Below are 27,775 nucleotides of genomic sequence, written 5' to 3' on the forward strand. Positions count from 1 at the left end.
TTGTTTTATTTCTAATTTTTGGTACCAAGAATTGAACCCAGGGACACTTAACCACAGAGCCACATCCCCAGGCCTTTTTATTTTTTATTTTGAGACAGGGTCTTGCTAAGTTGCCTAGAGCCTCACTAAGTTGCTGAGTCTGGCTTTGAACTCAAGATCCTCCTGTCTCAGCCTCCTGATTCCTTGAGATTACAGGTAGGCACCACCACATCACCGGGCCAGATGAGCCATTCATTGAAAGGGAGAAATCAACTTTGCTAATACCAAGTCATCTATGTGGGGCTCCTCTGGCACTGTACCAACATGCTATTCCTTTTTTTTTTTTCTTTTTCCTGTGCTACTGAGAATTGAACCCAGAGATGCTTTACTACTGAGCTACATCACCAGTCCTTTTCATTTTTTTATTTTGGGACAGGCTTTTGCTGAGTTGCTGAGGCTGGCCTCAAATTTGTGATCCTCCTGCCTCAGCCTACTGGTCTTTGGGATTATATGTACCACTGTGTCCCAGCCAGCATACTGTTCTTTACGACCTTTCCACCTAGCGTTTTTTTTTTTTTTTTAATGTGGTGCTGGGGTTTGAACCCAGTGCCTCTCACGTGCTAGGTAAGCATTCTATCACTCACTGAGCCACAACCCCAGTGCTTACCTAGCTATCTTAACACCTGCTACAAACTGAATTTTGCCCCTCATTCATATGTCGAATCCCTAATCCCCAATATGACTATATTTGGAGAAATCGCATTTAACATAAGCAATTAAGGATAAATGACGGGCTGGAGTTGTGGCTCAGTGGTAAAGTGCTTGCCTAACGTGTGAAGCACTGGGTTGGATCCTTAGCACCACATAAAAATGAACAACTAAAATAAAGGCATTGTTCCATCTACAACTCAAAAATATATTTTTTAAAAAAGGATAAATGAAGACCTGATAGATGAATGTACTTACAAGAAGAGATACCAGAGAGAGCTCTCTCTCACACCCCGGCTTTCTCTCTGTGATGTGAGGACATTGTGAAAAGGTGGCCATTTGCAAGTCAGGAAGAGAGCCCATACCAGAAACCCACCTTGCTGGGCCTTGATCTAGGACTTCTGGCCTCCATAACTGTAGGAAAACGCATTTCTGTTATTTAAGCCCCCCAGTCTGTGGTATTATGTTATGGCAGCCCAAGAAGACTATGACAGCATCATTGACAGTTCTTCACATCGATGATCTTTGTTTATTTATAGGAATTAGAGCTTAAAACCAGGGCCTCCTGCACGCTAGGCAAACACTCTACCACTGAGCTATGCCTACAGCCCTAAATCAATGATTTAATTGAGATTACAAAACAATTGTTCTATTTCTCACATTCCTTTTATGTTACCAGCTGGTGTCTTGCATTTTCTTTCTTTGCTTAAATAACAGAAATTTATTTTCTTACAGTCCTGGAGACTGCGAAGTTCAGGATCAAGGTGCTGGCAGGGCAGAGTTCATCCTAAGGCCTCTTCTCTCCACCTGTAGGCAGCCACCCTCTTACCATGTGCTCACATCTAACTGGCATTTTTCTACAAAGAAGTGCTTTCCCTCATCAGCCACAAATGAACACCATCATCCTGAAAAGGAAGGATAGATCCTTAATTTTTAAATTTGTTTTCTTTGAAATTAGAGAGTCTAGAACATGTTGATATGCTAAGAAGATAATGCTGTGAGCATGAGAGACAGTATGTGGTGTAAGAAAAAGGATTACAAGTGTGGAGTCCTCTGAGGGTGAGAGGATGCAGAGGCCACCTGGATGGAAAAGGAGTGGGAAGTTGGAGGACAGAATTAAGGGTGTGTCCTGGCCATCTGGGCTGAGATTCAGAGACAGTTCACTGGGAACCGCACCAAAGCATGGCTGGGCCTGTTAGTTTCCTTTTGACCCTGTCTGCAGAGCATGTAGTGTTCCCCTCCTCCCTGAGGGAAGGAGGAAGGCCAGACTCCTGCAGGACAGAGCTTTCCAGAAAGCACACGGGAGGGAGAGGTGTCAGGGCAGGGCAGGATTTTTGCAAAGAAGGGATGTAAGGATGGACAAGAGAATCTAGGCTGGTTGAAAGCAGAAGTGAGAATAGAAGGAAAGGGATGAGCAGATGGGAAATAGGCTTTGATTTTTGATTTTTGCAACAGTTTTTGAATTGTTTTAAAGGAACATGTGAGCATAGAGCTATAAGGAAAGAAGACTGTGGTCAGAGAGTGGGCGGTTTCAAAAGGCCCCTCCTGTGGCCTCTATGCTCGTGCTTTGTCCTGTGCCATACCGGGGACAGGGACTGGGCACAGCCACCAGTGACCCAAAGGTTTGAGGTTTGGCTGAATGAATGAATGAATGAAAACAAACACGTGCATGACGTTTACTCTGTGGCAAGCACTAATATAACAGCTCTTTGATTTCTCCTAAGACTTCTGTGAGGTGGGGTCTACTGTTATCCCCATTTTATGGATGAGGAAACCGAGGTAGGAGCTTGTCCAAGGTCATGGAGCTAGGAAGAGGCAGAGCTGCTCTACAAACCAGACAGTCTGGTTCCCACATCTGTTCCTAACTGATTATTCTGAATGAGTGAGTGAGAGTCTAGAACGCCCCATCTCTGTGCTGAGTACTACAGGTGTCTCCTGAGGTCAGAGCTCCACACAGAGATACACGATTCCAGATGGTGAAGGCCAAGAAGAGGAGAAAGCAGGTGCAAAGACCCAGAATAAGGAGACCTCCTTAGCTGAGGTGGTCAAGAAACACTCTGGGAGGAGATGGCGCTACCACTGAAGAATGGAAAGGAATCAGGACTGTGAAGAGCAAGGGGAAGAGTGTCCTGGGAAAAGGGAACAATGTGCAAGAAAGCTCAGAGGCAAACATTCAATGTGTTCTAGGAAAAGGATTCTGCTGGAGCTAAAGTGGGAGATGGTTCATTATGGGACTGGAAAGGGACGGGGGCAAGTCATGACAAAGTCTTTGGATATTTTTTTAATTATTGTATTATATTTTATATTTTTATAATTCTAATGAGAATGAAAAGTGAATCACTGGGAGAGTTTAAACAAGGAAGAAATGTGATCCAATACATATTTTAAAAAGGACAGTCAAGCTGAGTGCTGTGACATATGCCTGTCATCCTAGTTACTCAGGAGGCTAAGGAGGAGGATTTCAAATTCAAGGCCAGCCTCCACTTAGGTAAACCATGACCCAAAATAAGAAATAAAAAGAACTAGGGGGTGTAACTCAATAGTAGAATACTTGCCTAGCATTAATGAGGCCACAGGTTCAATCTCCAGCCCTGAAATAAATAAATAAATAAATAAATAAATAAATAAATAAATAAGCAGGGTGTGGTGGCCCATGCCTGTAATTTCAGTGACTCAGAAGGCTGAGGCAGGAAGATCACAAGTTTGCTGCCAGCTTCAACAACTTAGTGAGAACTGAAATAAAAAATAAAGAGCTTGCTGGGTGGTGTGGCACCCGCCAATAATCTCAGTGGCTCTGGAGGCTGAGGCAAGAGGATCACAAGTTCAAAAACAGCCTAAGCAAAAGTGAGGCGCTAAGCAACTCAGTGAGACTCTGTCTCTAAATAAACCACAAAATAGAGCTGGGGATGTGACTCAGGTGGTCAAGTGCCTCTGAGTTCAATCCCTGGTATCTCCCTCCCCTGCAAAAAAGGGTGGAGGGTGTAGGTCAGTGGTTGAGCTCCCCTGGGTTCAATCCCTGGTACCAAAATAAATAAATAAATAAAATTTAAAAATATGCTTTCCATTAAAAAAAATAAAATAAATTTTTTAATAAAGTTAAGAAGTGTGAAAATTGAGATGCATGTTTTTTTAAAGAGAGTGAGAGAAGGGGAGAGAGAGAGAGAGAGAGAGAATTTTAATATTTATTTTTTTTTAGTTATCGGCGGATACAACAACTTTGTTTTGTATGTGGTGCTGAGGATCGCTACCGCTTGAGCCACTTCCCCAGCCCCATAAAATAAAAATTAAGAGCTGGGGAATGTAGCTGGGTGGTAAAGCATCTCTGAGTTTAACCCAAGCACCCTCCACATACATACAAATATGTATTTATTATAAATAAATTATAAAAAACAGCATCAATTTTGTTCTTTCATTCAATTTCTTCATTCTTACCTTTAATTATTTATTTTCACTGGACTTTCATTTCTTTACCTATTCTTTTTTTTAATTTTAAGTTTTTGATGGACCTTTATTTTATTTATTCACTTATATGCAGTGCTGAGACTCGAACCCAGTGCCTCACACGTGCTAGGCAAAGGGTCTACCACTGAGCTACAACTCAGCCCTTATCTGTTAATTTTTTGTTCTTTGGCTGATTTGTGTATTCCGATGCCCAGAAAGACTGCTACTCTGCCAGGACCTGCTTGGGCACTGAAGGCATTGAAGTGAGCAGGGCTCAGTCCTGACCTTTAGGAAAACATCCTTCTTGCCCACCCCCTTGGGCCAGTGACATACCAGGCAGGGGTTGCTGAGTGCTCTGCTGGGGATGAGGGCAGCCATCAGGGAAGACCTCCTGGAGATGCCTGTGAGCCAGAACTTGAAGGATGACAGAGCAAGCCTGATAGCCTGGAAGCTCCCCCAAGAGCAGGGACCAGTCTCTTTCATTTCTGCGTTCCCTAAAGCTGGCACCTGACAGGCAGTGATAAATGTTTATTTGTAAATAAAACATGTGAACCAGTGAGGAGTCAGGAGGTGCTCAGTGGTGGAGGTAAGCTGCCCAGCCAGGGCAAGGCCAGCCTTCCAAAGTCCTTGCATCTCCACTTTCTTGACGTCTTCCTCATCTCTCTTCCATTTTCCTAAGAGAAAGCATTCTTATCTACATCCCACCACTTGCCGTCACCCTAAAGTCATATGGGACTCACTGCTGTACACACACCCTTGCCCTTTTATAGAAACACACCTATCCCAGTTTTTCATTCTAAAGCCAAAGTCATGGTGTCATTGCCTACAATCAATTGCCCCACCTTTGTGTTTACTCCCCTCCACCACCACCCCATATATTTTTTCCTCTTAACAACCCTCTCAGGCCCCCCTCTTCCTCCCCAGACAGGAGCACTTTTCCTGGTCCTCGGTTTAAAGCTGAAGAAGTAACAGTGGGGAAGGGTGTGGATCCCAGGATGGGCAGGGATCAGGGATCCTTAGTAGGAAAGGCTGGAATGATGATAAAGGATGGCATCCAGGTTTTCTAAAACTTGGGCGTGTGACTGTGGCCTGAGAATGTATTCCTCTGAAAAGCAGTTTCTTAAGGGCAGGGTCTTCCCTCCTCCCCACCTCCTAAGGAAGGGGGAAGGCAAGGCATGGTGACAGGATCCACGGTGGCTCTGGTGACAGCAGTCGAAGGTCAACTCTTTGAGAACTTGTGTAAGGCCAGTTCTGATCTGGTTCCCAATTTTACCAGCAGGAAAAGAAGTGTGTGTGTGTGTGTGTGTGGGGGGGGGTGTCTCTCAGTGACAAAGAAAAGCGACAATTGATCTCCACTACAATGATTCTAAATGAGCAGGTGCTTCTTGGGGGTGAGAAACCTCTCCCTTTGGAGAGGGCGCCTTTGGGAAGGCATCGCAGAGCATTCAGGTCGCAGGGAGGGGCTGGGGTGTGGGGAGGGGGCTGGGAGAGCCGACCCCAGGTAACCCGGGAAGGAGGAAAGTGGGGGAGGGCAGGCCGGGATCTGGGGGCCCCTCCCCGCTGCGGGCTGCTGGCTTGGGGATGGGGCGTGACTGCGAATTCTCCCCGCCGCCGCCGCTACCGCAATAAGAGAGAAGTCCGAGGCGGCTTCCTCCTCTCTGCCCAGAATGGGCAGCGGGCAGAGGCGGGCAGCACCCCACTTCTCCCCGACGTCAGCACTTGTGGCTTCTGGGAACCGGGGCTGGGTCGCCCCAGGTCGGTCAGAAGCGGGCTCCCCTGGGACCAGGTAGGCGGCCGTGACAGGTGGGGGCTGGGAAGGGCAGGTGGTGCCCCTCCCGCTCCGGCAGGGACACTCTAGATCGCCGGGGGATGAGCTTGCACTTGGGGAGCAGACTCAGGGAGCTGACCGCCAGGGATACCACCCCTAAAGGGCTTAAGGAGGAACACTGGAGACCTGCAGAGTGAGGCTTTTAATATTTGGGGAGAGAGCTGAGAAAATATGGAGAAAGCAAACTAAAGAGATTCCCCAAAAAGGTCTGATGGGGAGAATGTAGGGAACCTAGGGAGTGAGGTTGATAGACTTTGGGAAGCGGGCAGAGTCAAGGGAAGGGGCTCAGGGGAACCCCAAAATGGTCTTGTGGAGAAGTGGAGGGGACTTTGAGAGTGAGAAATTAGGGAGACGCTGAGAGCTCTGACAGAGGGGGACTAGGTGGAGGGTCCTGGGAGGATCCGGCGCGGGAGTTCACGCGAAGGGAGTCAAGGAGGATGATTTGTGGAGGACGCAGTACTGGGCATAGTCCCGGGGGTCCAGGAATGCCCCTTGTCCGGAATCGGCAGAAGTCGGGGTGAGGCCGGTGGCCGGCGAGGTAGGCGAGGCGGCCAGGACTGCAGCCCCCAGACCCTCGGGTCCGGCAGTGGTGGGCGGGCTCCGGTGGCAGGGAATTCCTTCAAGGCGCTAGAGCCGTGGGTCCCAGCTTCCTGGGGAAGTCCCCGCCCTCAGCAGGGACCGGCCTCTCGGGGCGCCCCCTCCCCGCCGGCAGTAGCGGTCTAGGTCCGCATTCCCCTCGGGATCCGGGAATTGCTGGCCGCCCCGACGGAAATCCTGCCTTTGACCGCGAATGCCTGGAGGGGCTGTTTCCATGGCAACGAGAGGGCGGAGAGGCCAGCGGGCGCTGGGTCACTGCAGGCTCGCTGCTGGCGGCCCCCTTTGGTCCCGCTTTCGTCCGGGTTTTGGATCCTCAGTCGGGGGCATGCTGCCCAACCGAGGAGTGTGGAGATGGCATTCAGGTTTCAGGGATCCTGGGGTGAGGGATCTGCAGTCTCAGAGAGCTGGTTTCTTAGCAAGATTGGGTTCTTAATTGATGTGTGACTAAAGGCAAGTTACAGGACTTCTCTCAGTCTCTTCCTCACTTGAACTAGCGGAGAAATTATTTCTCCCCCTTGTGAATCACCTGCAGAAAAGCAGTTTTTGTTTTGTTTTGCTCTACTGGAGATTGAGCCCAGGGCCTCAGGCGGGCTAGGCTAAAGCTCTACTTCTGAGCTACATCCCCAGCCCTTTTTATTTTATTTGGGGTCAGGGTCTTGCTAAATTGCCTAGACTGGCCTGGCCCTGGAATCCTCTGCCTCAGTCTGCCTCTAGCTGGGATTACAGATAAAGCGCTTTTGCTGAAGGGGTTAAGGTTATCACTGTCCTTCACCTTCTCAAAACCTGATGGGGGAGCCGAAAGCCTGGGTCCTACTGACAGCACCTCCAGAGACCAGCAGCACACAGTTGGCATCTACTGTGGATCTGCTGAGAATTCATTCTAGGGATCCCAGCAGGGTTTGGGATCTGTCCCTATCCTCCATGCGCCACATCAGGTTGGCTGCCCCTCAGGCCTATGGTCTCTCAGGGATCTTGAGGCCTTTGCATCTTTAGGTTTGTGGTAGGGATTGAAGAGCAGGGCTCTGTTGCCATTTCATGGATGGATGCAGATTTGGAAGTCAGTGTCTTGCAGGGCCAGCAGTAGAGGCCCTGAATCCAGGGTATCTCATTTTATTATGGTGCAGGAAGTAGCCAGAGCCGAGGCCTGAGTCCCCATTCCTTTTTTTTTTTGGTATAGGGTATTGAACTCAAGGTCACTCAGCCACTGAGCCACATCCCCAGCCTTCTTTTATATTTTATTTAGAGACAGGGTCTCACTGAGTTGCTTAGCACCTCACTTTTGCTGAGGCTGGCTTTGAACTCTGTGATCCTCCTGCCTCAGCCTCTGGAGCCACTGGGATTACAGGTGTGTGCCAAAGTGTCCAGCCCCATTCCATTCTTGATTAAACTCATATGGCCTCTGGAGAGGGGGATGGTGGAATGGGGAGGAAAAGGCAGGGCCCATGGGTTTAAGGTTAGCTCCTTCTCAGCAGTGGGTATGAAGCTGTGAGTGAGGGTGTGAGACTTAGTGAGTTTGGTTTGGGCTTTGAGTGAATGAGCTTGAGCCTGGAGCTTATATGTGGTTGTTCGGGTGTTCTCTGTAGCCACCTGGGGCTGATGTGCCAAAGGAAATGGCCAGACCTTGGCACAATGGGTATGGAAATCCAGATCTGGGAAAGGAAGGAGGAGCCAAAGCCTTTTCCATACAGAGCAGACTGGGTTGGCCAAGATAGGAGAGGGCAAGATGCCTCCCACCCTACCCCAGCAGGACCCCTGGGGGCACTTCCCATTTGGCCACCTGTGGAACCCAGATCTGATTCCCTCAATTCCCCCCAAACTACTCATGGTTTCCATTCTCCTGAGTCTCAAGCCAGCAGGATCAAAAGACCCCTGTTTTAGAGGTTAGTGAGCAGATTTTCAGTGATAGGTGGAAAAAAATTTTACCCAGAAGAATGTAGAAAAAAACTCAGCTTCTATCCTCAGGACCATGTGGAGGGTAGAACTAGTGTGTCACAGAGAGGCCTCACTTATACACAGACACACACACGCATGTGCACTTACACACTCCCCTGGCCTTATCAGGGGTGATAGAGTGCATCTCATGGGGTAAGTCTTAGCCTCTGCACATTCAGGGGTGGGGAGGGCTGTGAGGCCTCAAGAGAGGAAGGTTGAGATACAAGAGGGTTGAGAGCTGAGGGCCTCAGTGAGGGAAATGAGGGCTCAATAAGGGCCCTTGAGTCATGTGGGTGGCAGGACTCAGTGAGAGGACTGCAGGCGAGGATGGAAGCCCTCAGTGAGGGCTCAGGGCTTGAGAGGGATGGGGGAGTCTGCAGACCTTAGACTTACTTCTGCCCCTCCAGCCTAGGGCCTGCCCCTGCTTAGCCAGGAGCCTGAGGAGAAGCCGGAACTCTTGCAGGATGGTGGTTTCCTGCCACTGCCCCAAGTCCCAGTTCCCTTTTGGTGAAATCCCCAGGCGTGCTAGGCACTCCCACCTTGCTTGGGAACTTCTCTTTCTTCTCAACCCCGCCCAATCTTGCATTCTCACCTCTCCCCCTACAATACCCCCCCCTTCTTCAAAGGGACAGGAAGGAAGTGAAAGTTCATTGAGCACCTACTATGAGCCTGATATGTCAGGGGCTTGACAGCATTTGATGCTCAGGAGCAACCCAGTGAGGTAGAAATTTGTATTCCTGTTTTATAGGCAAAAAAACGTCAATTCAGAGAGATGAATTGCCCAATATCTCAAGCTAGTTGTCAGGCAGGAGTAGAATATGAGCCTTAATCTGTCTCCTGATCCCCAGATCCTTGGCAGGGGTTGAGAGGGCAGGACATCCTGTGCCTACATCAAAGCCTTGAAGGCCTTTGGGAAGTATGGCCCTCAAAAAAGGATGGCTGGAGCTGGGCTCAGTGGCTCATGCCTGTAATCCCAGCAGCTCTGCAGGCTGAGACAGGAGAATTGTGAGTTCAAAGCCAGCCTCAGCAATGATGAGGCGCTAAGCAACTCAGTCAGACCCTGTCTCTAAATAAAAGACAAAATAGGGCTGGGGATGTGGCTCAGTGGTCCAGTGCCTCTGAGTTCAATCCTCAGTACAAAAAATAATATAAAATACAAAATAGGGCTGTGGGTGTGGCTCCGTGGCTGAGTGCCCCTGAGTTCAATCCCTGGTACAAAAAAAAAAAGATGGGTGGGCCTGGAGCTCCTATGTATAAGGTAGGGATGAGTGGGAGACAGATTCCCTGCTGGGTGGTTAGCTGCCATGGGACATGTCAGGGATGATGTTTTCAGTTGTCCAGGGGTTGAGTAGGGAGAATGAAATTCACCATTTACGGACAGCATGATCTTGCTTGGGCTTTGGAGAACACCACCACAGTGCCAGGAACAGAACTCTGGACTGAATAGTCCTGGCTTTGAATCTTCTGCCTGGCTTTGTGACAGGCAAGTCACTGCCCGCCTGCACACAAGAGGAGAGTAGATTAACAAGTGTCCCTGGAAGCCATGCTACTCTGCTTTGGTGGGTCTCAGCCTATCTTAGCCACTGCACACTAAGCAAGAGCTTTGTCACATGAAGTTCTCACAACAGTTCTGCGTGGAAGGTGCAGACAAGAAAATTGAGACTCTGAGGCCTTGATGTTCATCTGAAGAACAGACCTAGAGAGGGTCACCCAGGGGTGGATGTTGAAGTTAGGGAGTACCATGATCTAAGGTTGGATCTCAGCTCTGAAACCTGTAATCTGATTTAGATCCTGATGGGGCTCTGAGAACCTATTCCTGTTAACCAGATGTTCAAGGAACATACTCTGGACACGGGTTATAGCTCAGTGGTAGAGTATGTGCTTAGCATACACATGGCCCTGGGTTTGATTCCCAGTACGCACACACAAAAAATTCACAAATAAGCTCCAGGTCCTGCAGTGCCCAGAATGCTGGTGGCCATTCTTTGAGTCACTCCCTTTCTGGTGATAGCAGGTAGCCAATTCAGAGTCTCCCAGAAAAGAAACACAGCAGATCAGTTTCTCTCTCTGGGCCATAACCACAATATAGAGCATATAGCATAGGGCCTGGCACACAGCAGGCACTCATAAAGGGACACACATCCTTGCTTCTACTAGAACCACAAAATAGAACAGTGCCTAGGTGGGCTTTGGAACCAAGTGATTGACCTCCTGCTGCAAATGTAATCTTGGGCAAGTTACTAACAGCTGTGCCTCAGTTTCCTTTCTGTAAAATAAAGCTTAAAAATAAAATCTACCAAGCTGGGGCTGTAGCTGAGTAGTAAAGCACCTGCCTAGTACATGTGAGGCACTAGTTCGATTCTCAACATCTCATATAAGTGAATAAATAAAATAAGGTCCATCAACAACTTAAAAATTAAAATAAATAAACCTATTTCATAAGGTCACAAACTGATATCATGCATAGGAATTGCATAGCATGATGCCAACCACTATGTAAATGTTTAATAAATTAGCACATTTTTACTAATAATGTGTGTCATCCAGACTTTGAGGAAGTCTAATTACTCCCTAGAGAATTGGTGGCAGGAGAGTTGGGATCAGAGCAAGGGGCAAAGAGTCCTGGGGGCTATTCTCATGCAGATGCCTGAGCAGAGAGGACACAGCCTGCTTTCTCTAGTCCTGTTCCCTCCCCACCACCTCCGGCTCTTTAGTCTCTTTAGTTTTCTGTCACTGACCTTTCTTTTCATCTTTTTCTTTCTCTTTTTCTGTTTCTATCTCTCCATTGCTCTTCTTTCTACCTTGCATTTCTGTCTCCACTTTTCTTTTTTGTATTTTTTGGGGTCTCTCTCTGGTGGTGACAGGCGGGAGCTGCCTGGTACTGGCTGAGGGGAGCTGATTCTCTGAATCCCTTTCCAGCTCTGCCTCCCAGAAGTCACTTCAGTAGCCTTAAGTCAGCCATGGTGGGAATATTTATACCAGGGACATCAGCAAATGCTACAAATCAGGGCTTGATTTTTTTTCTCCCATCCTCTGTCTCTCTGGCTTTTTAGATTTTTTTTATCTTTCTTTATTTCTCTCTCAGTCTTTGACCACCCCACCCCTGCGTTCTCTCTCTCTCTCTCTCTCTCTCTCTCTCTCTCTCTTGCTGTCTTTCTCATCTTTTTCTTTCTGACAAAAACTACTTGGGAGTGGGGAGTGGGTACATAGCTCAGTTGGTAGAGTGCTTGCCTTGCAGGCACAAGGCCCTGGGTTCAATCCTCAGCACCACCAAAAAAAAAAAAAAAAAAAAAAAACACATGAGCTGCCAGGTGCAGTGGTGCATGCCTGTAATCTCAGTGGCTTGGAAAGCTGAGGCAGGAGGACAGAGAGTTCAAAGCCAGCCTTAGCGATTTAGCAAGACTCTAATCAACTCAGTGAGACCCTGTCTCTAAATAAAATACAAAATAGGGCTGGGGATGTGGCTCAGTGTTAGAGCCCCTGGGTTCAATTCCTGGTACCAAAAAAGAAGGAAAGATAGAAAAAAGAAGAAGAAGAAAAAAAAAACATGAGTATGGTCACATGCAATATGACCCCTCTCTAAGGCCTTGCAGATGCCAAACCCTGTGTCCCACAGCCTCTCAGCCCCTTAGCATACTGGTCCCAAGAGCCAGGCCCAGATGGGTCCCCTCAAGTCTGGGTGTGATAAAGCCCTGAGAGCTGCCCACTTCTGCCTGCTGGCCAAACATCAGCCCTGTCAGGGCTCCTCCTCGGCCCACTAGCTTTTGGTCTTGTTCCCTACCCCCATACCAGGAATGCAGAATCTGCGGCTCCCCTTGGACTGTAGAGATATGCTGTGGCAATCTGCACCTGAGTATTATTTGGAAGTGAGAACAGTGTAGCTATGTGTGGACCCCAGAGTTGTATAAGTTTGTATCCTATAGAGGAGAGCTGTGCGGGGCTGTCTCAAGAAGAAGGCTATGTAATCTATGTGTGTCCCTATCTGGGCTCTGAATTTGCACACATTTATTTGTAGAAATGGCTGCAACTACCTATATCTGTGACAGGGAATAGAGAGGATTGGTTGACAGCTCAGATTTTGGAGTCAAATGCCAAGATACATCTGGGTGATCTTGGACAACTTTCTAAGCCTCTCTGTGCCTGGGAGTTGCCTCAGCAATAATAAAAATATTTAAATTTAGGGGCTGCAGTTGGAGCTCAGTGGTAGAGCTCTTGCCTAAGATATGTGAGGAACTGGGTTTGATCCTTAGCACTACAAAAATAAATAAATAAATAAATAAATAAATGAAATAAATGAAATAAAGCTATTGTGTCCATCTACATCTAAAAAGAATTTTTAAAAATATTTAAAATTAGGCCGGGCACGGTGGCGCATGCCTGTAATCCCAGCGACTCGGGAGGCTGAGACAGGAGGATAGCAAGTGCAAGCCAGCCTCAGAAATGGTGAGGTGCTAAGCAACTCAGTGAGACCCTGTCTCTAAATAAAATACAAGATAGGGCGGATGTGGCTCAGAGGTTGAGTGCCCCTGATTTCAATCCCCGGTACAAAAAAAAAATAAAATTATAGGGTAGTTGTGAGGTGGTATTGGTACAGTTTAACATACTGGCAGCTACATAGAAAATACTATAAATTCCATATTTTGCTGGGTTTTTTTTTTTTTTTTTTTGTACTAAGTATTGATCCCAAGGGCAAGGGCACTTAACCACTGAGCCAAATCCCCAGTTTTTTGTTTTTTTTTTTTGAGACAAGATCTCACTAAGATGCCTAGGGCCTCACTAAATTGCTGAGGCTGGCCTTGAACCTTCAATCCTCCTACCTCAGTCTCCCAGGTTGCTGGAATTACAGAAGCCAGCCATATTTACTGTTCTTGTGGAGAGGCTGTGTGTGTGTGTCTATGTACAGACGGATGAGGGCTGGAAATTCGTGTATATGTGGCGTGTGAACACTTGAAGATGTATGTGTCTGGGAATCAGCACAGAGGAGCTCAGAGTCTGTATGATGTGTGGTATGCAGCTGAGACACTGTCCAAGAATGTGTCAAGAGGCCTGTGTGGGTTGGCGTTAGCTCGGTGCAGCTTTTGAGGTGTGTGTTTGTCTTCCTGCGAGAAGACCTTCATTCTTACCTTGGAACCCTTGCTTTCATATCCATCCCATCTCTCCTCTCACCTTCCCTAAAGTTCCTTCAACTCGAACCTAGACGTCTCCTTCCCTTCCTCCTTTATTCTCTCCCCTGCCCCAACCACATTGCAACCCGGCCTTGCAGACAGTGGTTTCACAGAAGGGTCCTGGGGCAAAGGTCTCAGTGGGAGTCTAGAGAACGGGGCCTATTTTAGGGCAGACCTCTCACCACAACTGTCCTCACAGTTCACCACATGGGTGTCACCCTCTGCCCCATGAGAGAACAGTTCCAGTGAAGGGTGAGAGGGGCTGGTGGGGCTAGGACAGAGGTCTGGCCACTGGTCTGACAGAACTGTCCACAGGCAACTGAACCTGTTAGATGTACGAAGGTCTCCTGGAAAAGACTGGTGGTGTTGGTTTAGAAGGGCAGGATTCTGAGAAAAGAGGAAGAGTCTCTTTATAGAGGAGGGCAAGAGGGGGCCAAAGGAGGCAAGTTAGAGCCCCCCTATCTCCGAGATCTTCAGACCCCTCTCGGGGAAACGGGTTCTTTGAGATGGCCCCACCCTACAGCTCTCCATTCCTCTTACATCTTGGGAAACAGAGCCCTCTCCCCAGCCAGTTCCTCTCTGAGTGTTGCAATGGCAGAATTTCTGGCCCAGAGGAGGAGGGGTGGGGACCCCTTGCTCAATGACCTCCCTACCCTGTTGCTCAGAGGACACTATTGCTAGGGAAGGCTTGGTTCATTTGGGGAGCTCCCTAGGGGACTACTGGCCCTAACTGCTGCCCTAAACCTTTCTCTGATGTGCGGTTAGGAGTGGAGCTCTGGAGGTAGGTGTCTGCTTTTGTTCTGGCACCAGAGATCCTAGGGCTGCTGGGGTTTGCCCAGGCCGGGAGCAGAGGCAAGGTTCCAGGGAGCTGAGCATAGCTTGATAGAAATCCAGTTAGAGAGATGGGTCTAAATACAAAAATATGAGCGTCTGAGTGTGAGAGTCTGTTAACCTGAGAGGCATCCATGCCTGTGGACGTGTGTGGGGGCTGTCGTGCATCAGAGCCTGGGCTTGTTGGAGCTGTGCTGGTGTGTGGTGGTGTTGGCAAGCACACTCACGCAAGCATATGCTGTGAGTGGTGTTGTGTGACTGTGTGCTGGTGTGTGTGTTCATGTGTTGGTGTCAGGGGGATCCGAGTGTGAGAGAGTTGGTGTGGGTGGTGTGGCCTATGTGAGAGGGTGGATGTGTAAGTGTACCAGGGGTGGTGGGATGGAAAATGAAGGCAGAAGTCATGCTGGGGTGGAGCCCAGACCTTCTGGCTTCCTGAAGAGGGCAGGAGCCGGGCAGCTGGCTGCCAGGAACATTGGCAGGACCTTCATCTTTCATGTCCTTCTGTCTCACCCTCAGGTCTCCAGCCCCTCCCAAGGACGATGCAGCAGCCCTACTGACCCAGGAGTCAGGGCCTGTGGGGTGAGTGGGGGAGGGGGGAGGACTAAGGCTTTTAGGGTCAGGAAACAGGGTGGGGGTGGCCTTCCTGGCCCCACAACCGCCTCACAGCCCCCTCCTCCTACAAGGGCCCTGTTGCTAGGTAACGGATGGGTGAGCCAGAATGAGGCAGCTTGAGAGGCCTGAGGCTGGACTCACGACAGGAAATGGCCTTGATCCCCCTCTGCAGGGAATCTCCAGGTGCAGACACACAGCTCTCATACACACTTACACGCAAACATGCAGACACAGACACACAGACACACACACACAGGCACGCACAGAGACAAGCCCATAAGCTTCCACCCAGAGCTGTGTTCATGGTCACAGACACACAGACCAGAGACACCGGCTCATACAGACCCGAACACACGCGCACACACACAGACTGACACTCACACAGAAACACATACTCACACGCTCATATGGATGTGCACACACATAGCCAGACACACTTGCAGACCTTTACACAAACTCTGTACACACCAACCTGCACATACAGATGTTCACCAGGAACTGCACGCACACAATTAAACACACTTAGAGACACACAAAGACACATGCACAAGCACCCAGAAGGAGTCGCAGAAACAACATTTCAAAGCAATGGGAGGCAAAAATATGTAAATCTACACAGCACCATCCAATGTAAAACATCAGCCCCAGGGATGTGGACTTGAGGGGGCGGGGAGACAAGCACTGAGGAGACACAATCTATTCAAACACATGAAGGCAGACCCCAAAATGGCCCTGCTGCATCTTTGTCCCTTACTAGGGAGGATCCTAATCCAGGCCCTTGAGTGGGAGTTTGGTGCCTATGCAAGTGTGTGTGCATGTGTGTGTGCCCGTGCACACATGTGTGCATAGGGTGGTGCACTTGGCAAGGGCCCCTGAGTGAGGCACACCCCCATTCTGCAGCAGGGTTCCTGGAATGGGCTGTGTGTTCTGCAAGAAGTTGGAGCCGGGGCCCAAGGAAGATGCTGGCCTGGAAGGGGACTTCAAGAGCTATGGGGCTGCAGATCGCTATGGCCCTGACCCCACTCAGGCCCGGCCTGCACCCTCCTTTGCCCAAATCCCCAATTATAACAACTTTACCCCCCAGCCCACCAGCCCTGCCTTCCTTGATAGTGGCACCATCAGGGGCATTTCAGGTGAGTCCAGAGGCCTGGAGACAGGTGCTTCCTGGGTCCTAAGAGAAACTGAGGGAAGGGGACATGTGGACTTGTCCTTAGAAGCTTCCAGACTAATGTGGAAGATGCAGCTGTCCTCTCAAGCTTACCCAGATTGAGGGAGTGTGCACAGCCCTACCCTGAAACCCCAGTCTGAGAGGGAGATGGAGCTCTGTTCTCATCTGAGAGAGGCACCTCAATGACAGATGCCTCTGGCCTCTCGGGTGCCACTTCCCAGGTTGGGGGGGGTCTTCTTGGTGGGGAGGAGGAAAAGTAGACAATTTGGGGACTCTCCAGGGTAAGAAGGGCATGAAGCTATGTATCCTAAATCCACGTAGGGGCCAAGGTGAATTTTGAATCCAAAAATCCACTGGATTCCAAAGGCCTCTGGCAAAATTGGGGCTCTGTGGCAGTGGGGAGGCACAGTGCCTGGCTGGGGAATAGGAATCTCGGTGTGCAGCACCCTTGGTGCTCTGTTCTGTTCCCTATTCTACTGAGCAACCCTGACTCTGCAGGGACCGGGGTGACCATGTTCATTGCCCTGTATGACTATGAGGCCCGGACAGAGGATGACCTTACCTTCACCAAGGGCGAGAAGTTCCACATCCTGAACAACACGTAAGTGACCAGGCCACTTAGTTCAGGCCCCAGGCGGGCTGGGAGCAAGACCCCAGAAGAGTTCTATCTGGTCCCTGTCTTCAGAAAGCTTCAGACAAGTTGGGGACACATATGCATGAAAATAAAACCCCTGGGAGTGCAGCTCAGTGGTAGAGCACTTGTCTATCATATGCAGGGTTTTGGGTTCCATTCCCAGCATTGAAAAACCAAACCAAACAGAAAACACTGGGTGATCATGGTGGCAGAGGTGGGGTTAATCCCATCTACAGAGGTTGAGGCAGGAGGGCCACGAGTTCAAAGCCAGCCTGAGCAACTTAGCAAGATCCTGTCTCGAAAGAAAAAATGGAAGGAAGGAAGGAGGGAAGGAGGGAAGGAGGGTCGGAAGGAAGGAAGAAAGGAAAGGGAGGGGAAGGGAGGGAGGGAGCAGGCCGGCTAAGGGTGTAAGTCAGTAATAGAGTGCCCCAGGGTTCCCCCCCAGAACCATACACATCCAAAAAAACAAAAACAAACGTGGGTGACTACTTTGTGAGTGGAGGGAACATGAGGAAATATGAACACAAAAGAACACCAAACTTGGTGTCCAGGGTAGTGGTGCTCAGGGCAGGCTTCCTGGAGGAGATGATTTTTAAGATGAGATTAGAGAAATTAACCAAGAATGAAGGAAGAGGTGAGAAAGGAGGAAGAGAGAATGAGAATAAATGATGACTTCTGAAAACCACTGAGCAGTTAGGTCTAGTCGGATCATAAAGATTGAGATCCAGGGGCTGGGAATGAATGTGCTGGGTCCTGGGTTCCATACCCAGCACGGGGAAGGAAAAAAGAAGAAGAATGAGCTGTCTGGATTTTATCTAGAAGGAAATAAAAAAGAAGAAGAATGAGCTGTCTGGATTTTATCTAGAAGGAAATATAAAACCATTGGTGGGGGAGCATCAGTGGGGCAAGAGACCTAGTTAGCTGACTCACTCCTGCCCAGGTAAGGAGCGAGAGAAAAGAAGCCAGGAGATCCAGATGTCCTCAAACTGATTCCTTCTTCAGAGAATAGCCCTCCTGGGACAGCTGCAGTGGCTGGGAGCAGAGCTGATCCAGATGGGGGAGTCCCTAGATGAGGGGTTGGCAGGGCCAGTATCCACCAATCAGCATGGCCCTGTCTGGCTTCTGTGTGCCCCAGGGGTTGGAGCTGCTGCTGACTACCCCTTCACCACCCTGTTCTATGCCTGCAGTGAAGGTGACTGGTGGGAGGCACGGTCTCTCAGCTCCGGACAAACTGGCTACATCCCCAGCAACTATGTGGCTCCTGTGGACTCCATCCAAGCTGAAGAGTGAGTGGGGAAGGCGGGGAGGCCGGCCCTATGGATAAGATCCTGGAGTCCAAACTCTGAGCCTGCCCGCTTGTCTACACTTTTGTAAGGTTACTGTGGGAATAAAATGAGACAATAATGATGAAAATAATAGTGAATAATGCATATATAGCAGGTATTGTGTGCTGGATGCTCTTTAAAGTGCTTCTATTATTACCTCTTTTACAAATGAGGAAGCTGAGGCTCAGTGTCCACATGGCTAGTGAGCTGCAGAGCTGTTGTATGAAGCCAGATAGTCCTGCAGCAATTGCCTGGCCTCTCAATGATGGCAACTGTGTGTGAGCTTTAAAGAACTATAAAGTGGAACCAGGCATGGTGGCACATGCCTGTAATCCCAGCAGCTTGGGAGGCTGAGGCAGGATGATTGTGAATTCAAAGCCAGCCTCAGCCATTTGGCAAGAAGCTAAGCAACTTGGCGAGACCCTGTCTCTAAATAAAATACAAAAAAGGGCTGGGGATGTGGTTCAGTGGTTACGTGCCCCTGGGTTCAATCCCCAGTACCACAAAAAAAAAAAAAAGGAGGCAGGGAGGAGTTGTGGTGCAGCTCAGTGGTAGAGCACCTCCTGCTTAGCATGCACAAGGCACTCCCTGGTTTTAATCCCCACACCCCCCCCAAAATGAAAAAAAAAATAGCAGGGAATTAACATTCACTGACTATTTTTATATAGTTGAGAGCCTGTAACAGATACTTTACCTAGCTTGATTCATTCAATTCTCACAATAACTTTATTGATATTATTAATGTCCCCCTTTTATAGATGAGGAGATTGGGGTTCATAAAAGCTTTTTAAGATCTATCCTCTTGGGTGCCATACATTTATGAGAAAAAAAAGGATAGAAGAGTCCTTGCGGGTCTGTAATCCCAGCAGCCTGAGAGGCTGAGGCAGGAAGATCTTGAGTTCAAAGCCAGTCTCAGTAATTCAGCAAGGCACCAAGCAACTCAGTGAGACCCTGTCTCTAAATAAAATACAAAATAGGGCTGAGGATGTGGCTCAGTGGTCAAGTGCCCTGTGTTCAATCCCTGGTTTAAAAAAAAAAAGAGTCCTTGCAGAATGGAATCCCTAAGACCTGGTGATTGATTGGGTATTTAGCTGCGCAGAGTAGGTGGAATCAAGGGCGACTTCAGGTGGGTGATGGTGCCAGTGCTAAGGCATAGGACAAAGGGGCAAGTAGAGGTAATGGGTTATGGGGGGACTTGTTGGACTGAGGTTTTAGAGGAACACCCTGGTGGAGGAGGCTGCCAACAATTAGAATAGATTGTGCTTTGTATGGGAGGCGCCCAGCCCATGCTCATAGTCCAGGAGAAGGTCACCTTTTCCTAATTGGTACTTAAGATTCCTTCCCTTGCGTGCTGTGGCCCTTGCAGATGGCATACCTGGGCTGGTTGAAATGTGGGACTCTTCAGAGTAGGGATGATAATTAAAGCTGCACAGGAGGGTGAAGGAAGAGGGAGGAGAGTGAGAGGTTGGCCCTAGGACCCAAGTCCTAGGGGAAAGGGGAAAAGGTGAAAGCTGCCCTGAAGAGAAGGAGTCATAGGAGATGTGAGGAGGAACAGGGCAGGCCAACACCAAACAGCCGGGAGGGTGAGAAGTTTCAGGAAATGAGAAAGCATGTCAGAGGCTGCCAATGGATTTGGCAATGGGAGTGACCCTGATGGAGATCTTTCCCATGAAGTGGGGGCAGAGGCCAGACAGCAGAGCCTGGGAGGAGTGGGAGGCTAGCAAGTGTGAAGTACACTTTCAAGTGAAGGCAAGGTGAGAAAGGCTAAGGGCAATGTTGATGGCGAGATGGGATTTAGAGCCAGCATGGTGGCACATGCTTATAATCCCAGTGGCTCAGGAGGCCAAGGTAGAAAGATCCTAAATTCAAAGCCAGCCTCAGCAATTTAGCGAAGCCCTAAGCAATTCAGTGAGACCCTGTCTCTAAATAAAATATAGAAAAGGGCTGGGGATGTGGCTCAGTGGTTAAGCACTCCTGGGTTCAATTCCCAGTTACCAAAAAAAAAAAAAAGATGGGACTTAGAGCAGTTACCTTTGGGGAAAGAAGAAAAGTGGGCATGTGGGGGCTGCTTATAGGGTGAGGGAATTCCTCAAGCAGAGGGAAGCAAGGGCAGGGTCCAGAGCACAAGCCGGGTAAGGCCTTCTGCAGAGGGTGAGGGAGGCATGGAGGAGAGGAGGGGTAATAATGTAGAGGACGGAGGTTTGGGAGGTTCCTGGGGCAATGTCAAGATGTCTAAGAAGTGCCCAGTGCAGGCTGTGGTTGAGTGCAGAGTCGCAGTTAAGATCACAGGGCCCAGAGCAGACAGCTGGGGTTCCTATTCTGGCATCGCAGTGTGGCCTCAGGCAAGTTGCTTAACCACTAGGTATTTCAATTTCCTCATCTGTCTAGTGGGGGTTAATAGTAATAGCACTTACCTTGTAATATTATAAGAATTAAATGAATACACACACACACACACACACACACATATATATATATATATATATATATATATATATATATATATAAAGCAGAACCTGACATAAGTGTTATTCTTATTATACCGTTTATTAAGAAAGTAGCTTATGTTATGGGTAGAGGTAGGAGGAGGGCTTTGAAAAAACTTGGGAATATGTCTACACAGTCCTTAAACCGTTTCTCCTTCCTCCCTCTGCCTGCCCTCCTGGGCATACCATTTGAGAATACCTCCCTTGTTCCCCAAACTGTTCCCAGCATGAAGGTGTGGACTGAATCTCCCAGAGTTCACTGAGACTTCTACCTCCCTTGATTTGAAAATTATGCTCCTTTGAATTTAGCCCAAATGGTAACACGTCGGTCAATCTACTGATCAGACCACATCCAAGTCTTCTATAGCACCTGTGTCACTTCTGTTCCCCCAATGGACTTGCATAGTTGACTTAGGGCTATAATTGAATCCCAGAAAGAATCCCCAAGAGAAAGCAGGAGTAGGTAAGTCCTGAGGTTGAAGTCAAGACTCAGGACAAAAATACTAAATTTAAGAGGATGAGAGGAAAGCAGCAGTTGAGAACCATTAGAAAAAGGAGAAGAGAAGCAAGAAAGGGTGTCCTGGAGGCCAGAGGAGGAAGCATTTGGAGCTGGGGTTGGGGAGGGATCTGAGTGATTGCTTGAGATGGTGGGGAAAGAACTAGGGTGGGTGGCAGAGGATTTTAGGTGGAGTACATCATCTAGCCTCATGGGCAGGTTACTTCCCTTCTGAGCCTCAACTTCCTCATGAGGGCATAGAGGGCCTCAGTGAGATGAACTAAGGGAACCCGTGACACCCTGATGAGGCCACTGGGGACTTAGTTCTTGCAATTTTAATTCAAGAGATACTTAAAAGGTTAGAGAGGAGAAGCCTAACTTTTGGGGGGCACCTACTATGTGCCAAGCATTTCCTGCTCCTCTGCTCCGTGATCTTGATGCCCAGGCTATGAAGTAGATGTTTGAGCTCCATTTTACAGGTGAAGAAATTGAGTCCTGGCTTTTCAGGGGGAAGGGGGTTTGAAGGGAGTGTACCTGATTCTTGCCTGTCCTTCCCAACAGGTGGTACTTTGGAAAGATCGGAAGGAAGGATGCAGAGAGGCAGCTTCTCTCACCAGGCAACCCCAGAGGGGCCTTTCTCATTCGGGAGAGTGAGACTACCAAAGGTGGGGGTTGTATCACATGCCACTGGCATCTGGGAGGCCCAGCCATTAGTGCTAGGCTAGGATTGGCCAGTGGTGCTTGGTTCAGGGATAAGACTGGGATCCAGTAGAGAGGCAGGGCTCAGACTGGCTCTGGGTTCTAGAGACATGGCTATCAGACTAAAGAGTCCTAGCCTCAGCCAGGTATGGTGGCACATACCTGTAATTCCAGCTGCTCAGGAGGCTGAATCACGAGGATCCAAGTTCAAGACCAGCCAGGGCAATTTAGAGACCCTGTCTCAAAATAAAATTTTAAAGAAAGGGCTGGAAATGTAGCTCAGTGGTGAATGCTTGCCTACCATGTGCAAGGCTCTGAGTTCAATCTCCAGTGCAAAAACAAAAATAAAAACAAAAAACCCAAAAAACCCTACAGAGTTCCTGTCTTTGGGGCCTCTTCCAGCTCCCAGAATGAGGGAGAGGAGGACAGTGGATCCAAAGTGACCCTTCCCCACAGGTGCCTACTCCCTGTCCATCCGTGATTGGGACCAGAACAGAGGCGATCATGTCAAACATTACAAAATTCGCAAGCTGGACACAGGTGGCTACTACATCACCACGCGGGCCCAGTTCCATTCAGTGCAGGAGCTGGTGCAGCACTACGTCGGTAAGTGGGTGCTTCAGATCCCGGAGCAAACCTGTTGGACAGACTGAGGCTCAGAGAAGAGGAAGTTTCCCCAAAGCAATAGTAGCCAGGCCAAGACTAGAACCCACAAATGGAGGTTCCCAGCCTAGGATCCTACTCTGTGTGATTCAGAGGAAACTGAGGTGCAAAGCCCCACCGTGGCAAGCAGCATCTCCTAAAATCTGAGCCCGGAATTGGCCAGTTTCTTGTCTTAAGGTTTAAATCTGAAAACTATTGAGTGTGAGTGATGTCCTGAGTGCTCCACCTAGGTACCAGGGCAGGAGGTCACCATCACAGGGCCCTGAGCAGGGGCTGACCGATTTGTCTGCACTTCAGTGAGAAACTGTGGTTGCTGAGAGGAGCTTGGATGCCAGGGGGCAAGGCAGAATGAGGGATCTGTTAGGGGACAATGGCCATTCCAGGTAAGAGATGATAGTGGCCAGATTCAGTCAGTGGCAGTGAAGGAGAAGCAGACAATTCCGAACCTGGGGAGGAGGCAGAAGGGGCCTGACTCTGTGGAAAACTGGCTTTGGGATTGAGGTTTCCATCTTAAATGGTTAGGCCAAGGATGAGATCCGTGGAAGGGAATGGGCCTTTTGTCCACAGTTTTGCCTGGAATCCCTAACCCCATTTCCACCTGTCAGAATCTGTCCTTATCCTTAAAGGCCCAGCTGGAGGCCACCTCCTAGGAGAAGGTCCCAATCCTTAAAGGGATCTTCTCTCCCTCTGGGCGCAACTCCCTTCCCCAGGCACCAAAATGTTTATACACTCAGAGGGCTGAGTTGTCCTCTGTCCTGGATTGGAACCTCACCTGGGCCCTAGTTATTTATGATTGACTGACCTTGAGGTCTGATATGGGGATGGGGTGGGATGAGGAGTATGGGGGTGTACTGGCCTGCCTGTAACCTCCCTCCATCTGCTCACCCCCAGAGGTGAATGATGGGCTGTGCCACCTGCTCACAGCAGCCTGCACTACCATGAAGCCACAGACGCTGGGCCTGGCTAAGGACGCCTGGGAGATCAGTCGCAGTTCCATTACGCTGGAGCGACGGCTGGGCACCGGCTGCTTTGGGGATGTGTGGCTGGGTACGGAAGTCCCCGGAGTTGGGGCCAGGGGCTGGGGCGTGGGCCTGGGCTGGCGGGGAGCGAATCTTGACAAGATGCCGCCACCGGGCAGGCACGTGGAATGGTAGCACCAAGGTGGCGGTGAAGACGCTGAAGCCAGGCACCATGTCCCCGAAGGCCTTCTTGGAGGAGGCGCAGGTCATGAAGCTGCTGCGGCATGACAAGCTGGTGCAGCTGTATGCCGTGGTGTCGGAGGAACCCATCTACATCGTGACGGAGTTTATGTGCCATGGTGAGAGGCGGGTCAGGAGGCGGGGCCTGGGAGGGCGGGAGTTGGTGCGAGGTTAAGGCGGGGTAGGACCTGGACCCCGACCTGGGAAGGGACGACGGACAATTGTCTTAGAGGCTGGAATACGCGAAACCTCAGGAGTGCTGGATTCCCAGCTGCGCCAAGTTAGAGCAAGTGGGATGTGGGGCGGGCGGGGTGGGGCGGGGCCTGCGGGGGTGTGCTTAGCTGGTGGGTGGGGCTTGGGCGGAGAACGCACGATCCCGGACGGGTCTGGGGCGGGTCTGGGGCGGAGTCTTAGTGGGGCGTGTCCGGCGGGCCCCAGGCGGAGGTATGTGCGGAGTCCGTACAGGGACAGCATCTGGGCGAGTTACGGAGGAGTTGAGGCGTCCGGTGGGATCCTGAGTCTGGGGCTGACTCACGTGAAAGGGCTGGGAGCAGGAGGCGGGGCCGGGCTAGATTAGGTAGGTTCGGGATTGGGGCACGAACAATCTAGGGCAGGCCAGCCTGGAGTAGGGGTCTTGTGGCTGATTTTCTGACTTCGTCTCCCCAGGTAGCTTGCTGGAGTTCCTCAAGGACCGGGAGGGCCAGAACTTGAATCTGCCCCAGTTGGTGGATATGGCAGCCCAGGTAAACTGAGCCAGCAGCCTTTGTACCTCAGATCTTGCTCCTGTTATCTTTCCACAAATCCTTGAGCTCTTAAATACCTAGCCTACCCTAGGAAGTGCGGCCCCGCCCTCTGTATCAGGAGTAAGGCAGAGCACTGCTACTCTCACCCCTCACCCAAGGCTATGGTGCTGAGGAGTTGAGGCGTCCACATGAGCTCCCTTCTCCCCACATCTTATCCCCCATCGCCAGGTAGCTGAGGGCATGGCCTACATGGAGCTCATGAACTACATCCACCGAGACCTGAGAGCAGCCAACATCCTGGTTGGGGAGCGGCTGGTGTGCAAGATCGCTGACTTTGGGCTGGCCCGCCTCATCAAGGATGATGAGTACAACCCCCAGCAAGGTGATGATCTTCACCCCACCTCCCTAGAGTTTGCAAAGCTCCAAGGGCCTGCCATGAGTTCCACATACTCAGAAACCCTGCCACTGTGTTCAAGAGGCAATTCTGGGTTCAAATCCCAGCTCAGCCACTTGCCAGACATTTGGCATGGGCAAGTCACCTAACCTTTATGAGCAGCCTTTTCTGAACTAAAATGAAAATATTCAAACAACAGTAAGTCAACAAATATTTTCCAAGCACCTATTATGTGTTATTCACACTACAATTCTTAAGCTAGAGGAAATAGGGTGTATGAATCTGAATTCTTGTAATCAGAATTCCTGGTATGAATCCCAGCCACTTGTTGGCAGTGCGAGCTAGGAAAGTTACCTTACTCAGTACCTCCTTTGTAGCCTACCCTAGTATCTACCTCATGGAGTTTTCATGAGGGTTCCATGAATTAATGCATATATATATCACCTAACAGTGCCTGGGGCTGAGGATGCAGCCCAGTGCTAGAACATTTGTCTACTGGCCCTGGCTTCTGGATCTCTGGAGGAAGAGAGAAAGGAAGGAAGAAAAAACAACAGTGCCTAGCACGTAGTAAAAGCTAGACACATAGCTGTTATTATTATGAAAAATCACAATGTTATAGTGCTTAGCAATATACTAGACACATAAAGGACTAGATACCAGGTCCTTTCTGCTGTGTCCAAAGACTGTCTTCAGGGTCCCCAAGATCCTTACTTCCCCATTCTCTTAATCCAGCTGTTCTCAGGGATCCCCCTCACTAACTTTCCCTTTTCCTCCAAACTCTCCAGGGACCAAGTTCCCCATAAAGTGGACAGCCCCAGAGGCAGCCCTCTTTGGCAAATTCACCATCAAGTCAGATGTGTGGTCCTTTGGGATCCTGCTTACTGAACTCATCACCAAGGGCCGAGTCCCCTACCCAGGTGTGCTGGGGTTGGGGGAGGGTCACAAAGAAGGGCTTCCTCCTGGCAGTTCCTTTGGGAGGGGCCAGGTACCCTAACTGACGGAGCACCATCCCGCAGGCATGAATAACCGAGAAGTGTTGGAACGGGTAGAGCATGGCTACCACATGCCATGCCCCCCTGGCTGCCCAGAATCCCTGTATGAAGTCATGGAACAGACCTGGCGTCTGGACCCAGAGGAGAGGCCCACGTTTGAGTACCTGCAGTCCTTCCTAGAAGACTACTTCACCTCCACAGAACCACAGTACCAGCCTGGAGACCAGACATAGCCTGGTTGGGAATCAGCCACCACTCTGGTTGCCTAATACCCTTTACAAATTCCCAGGACTCTGGTCCCAAAGCCTCTAGGCTTAGAACCCCATAGACCCTGAGCATGTCAGAGGACAGGTATTCTGACACCATCTAGGGCAACCCACTCATTTTATAGATGAGGCAAATTGAGGTTAAGAGCTCATCCCTTACCCACTCTGACCCCAAGCACTGTTCTTCGCCTTCCCACTTAAATCTAAATCTAGGACACCCCACTCAGATTGAGGATGAAACAGATGCCCAGAGCTCATCTCTCACTGACTTTGACCCCAAGTGTTGTTTATTCTTTTCCTACTGAGGATTACAAGCCTCTGGCCTCTCTCCCCTGCCTTTCAAAAATGCTCACACCTTGTCTACTTATTTATAACATGGATTCCCCTTCTCCCACTTACTCCAATCTTTGTTTTCCTATCCTCCTGTCATTCCTCTCTGGCCCAGGCCCCAAGGATTTGCCTCCTGCTCTCAATTCTCTTGTAAATTACAGACTGAGGAATTCTTTGCCGTATTCCTTTCCTGCTGGTTGACTGCTGTGGTCCAGGATTGGGGTCTAGACCCAGATCTGAGGGAGAAAGTTGCTGAGGTCGCCTCTCTAAATAATGTGTGTTTATTGATTATGTAAATGAGGAAAATGATGATATGAATCTTTGAGCCAAGAAAATTCCCTGAATCTTCCTTTGGAGCAATAGTGAGGTGAACAGGACAGATTTGGCTATTGGGAGCAGGAGGGAAAGGTAAGAGATGCCTTGACACCTGATAAGCACAAGGAGTAGAGTTTTAGGATACCCGAAAGTCCTACTACTCATCCCCGTTTGAATTTAGGATGAGTTGAGAGATGGGCAGAGAAGACAGGCAACTGGAAATCGATCAAAATATCCCCTCCAATACCAGTGTGGCCTTCAGTCTGTGCACAATGGGTTTACTAGTTGTTTACCTGATTTCAGGAGACTTGCCACTCATAGGCACATTGGAACAACCTTACACCTCCTTCAAGAGCAGTAGGGAAGGACACCCCAAAGGGCCCTCTGCAGCTGGTTCTCCAAAAGAAGGTAGAAGGAAGGGGAAGGAAGAGGAGAGGCCTGAGGATTAGTCTAACTCTATGGACCTCACCAGGGAGCTTTTGGAAGCAGTTTTATATGTTACAATGACTGAGGGCTCCTACTGGCTGGAATCAAGGGTGCTAAACAACCTGCCTTGCACCTGTGAGATGACAAATTGTCCCACCCTCTAGATCTTCCTTTGAGAAACTGGGGACTTGACTTGCCTCCCTGTGGAAACAAGGGAACAGGGAATAAGGATTCCCACTTCTCACATTAGGAAATGTTGGTTGACCCTGTGACTTATTAAGAATCACTGCTGCAATTGGCAAACAGTTACTAGGCATCAATTATGTGACAGGCTCTTTGCTAAGCAGAACCCTGAGAACACAAGCATGAATAAGACCTGCCCTTGCTCTGAAGGAGTTCTGTCAGGTTGGGGAGAGGTAATAGTAATAATAATAATAATAACTCATTTATTAAGTGCCTGCTTGCTGAATGTCAGATGTGTTTACATCAAAAAATTTTTTTCATTTAATCCAGTCTTGAGCCTGTTTTTATGATTACCCCATTGGT

The 27,775-nt window shown here is 49.4% G+C and overlaps 1 protein-coding gene across 4 annotated transcripts; it reads left to right on the forward strand.

Moving 5' to 3' along the window:
- The first annotated feature begins 5,752 nt into the window (after window positions 1-5,752).
- On the forward strand, window positions 5,753-27,737 carry Fgr (FGR proto-oncogene, Src family tyrosine kinase). Of its 4 annotated transcripts, none has more exons than XM_046469118.2 (13): window positions 5,753-5,914; window positions 14,998-15,060; window positions 15,997-16,226; window positions 16,760-16,862; window positions 18,083-18,181; window positions 21,764-21,867; window positions 22,358-22,507; window positions 23,456-23,611; window positions 23,703-23,882; window positions 24,430-24,506; window positions 24,735-24,888; window positions 25,686-25,817; window positions 25,917-27,737. In XM_046469118.2, the coding sequence occupies exons 1-13, from the start codon at window positions 5,796-5,798 to the stop codon at window positions 26,123-26,125; spliced, it is 1,776 nt and encodes a 591-aa protein (XP_046325074.1). In that variant the 5' UTR covers window positions 5,753-5,795; the 3' UTR covers window positions 26,126-27,737. The 4 variants fall into 4 exon arrangements, with proteins under 4 accessions (XP_046325074.1, XP_046325073.1, XP_046325075.1 ...); XM_046469117.2 differs by having other exon boundaries at window positions 5,754-5,914; window positions 15,994-16,226; XM_046469119.2 differs by lacking the exon at window positions 5,753-5,914 and adding an exon at window positions 14,290-14,431 and having other exon boundaries at window positions 15,994-16,226.
- Window positions 27,738-27,775: the final 38 nt, after the last annotated feature.

The sequence above is a fragment of the Marmota monax genome, unplaced genomic scaffold, assembly GCF_021218885.2.
Source record: "Marmota monax isolate L192 unplaced genomic scaffold, Marmota_monax_Labrador192_F-V1.1 WCK01_AAM20220418_F8-fsc00008, whole genome shotgun sequence".
Classification (NCBI taxonomy): domain Eukaryota; kingdom Metazoa; phylum Chordata; class Mammalia; order Rodentia; family Sciuridae; genus Marmota; species Marmota monax.

Excerpts from the sequence above, each read along its gene's own strand:
- Fgr (XM_046469117.2), top strand. The coding sequence starts at position 5,796 with ATGGGCAGCGGGCAGAGGCGGGCAGCACCCCACTTCTCCCCGACGTCA. Across the intron at positions 16,227-16,759 it reads CACCATCAGGGGCATTTCAG|GGACCGGGGTGACCATGTTC; the intron begins GTGAGTCCAGAG and ends CTGACTCTGCAG. Across the intron at positions 25,818-25,916 it reads GGGCCGAGTCCCCTACCCAG|GCATGAATAACCGAGAAGTG; the intron begins GTGTGCTGGGGT and ends ACCATCCCGCAG.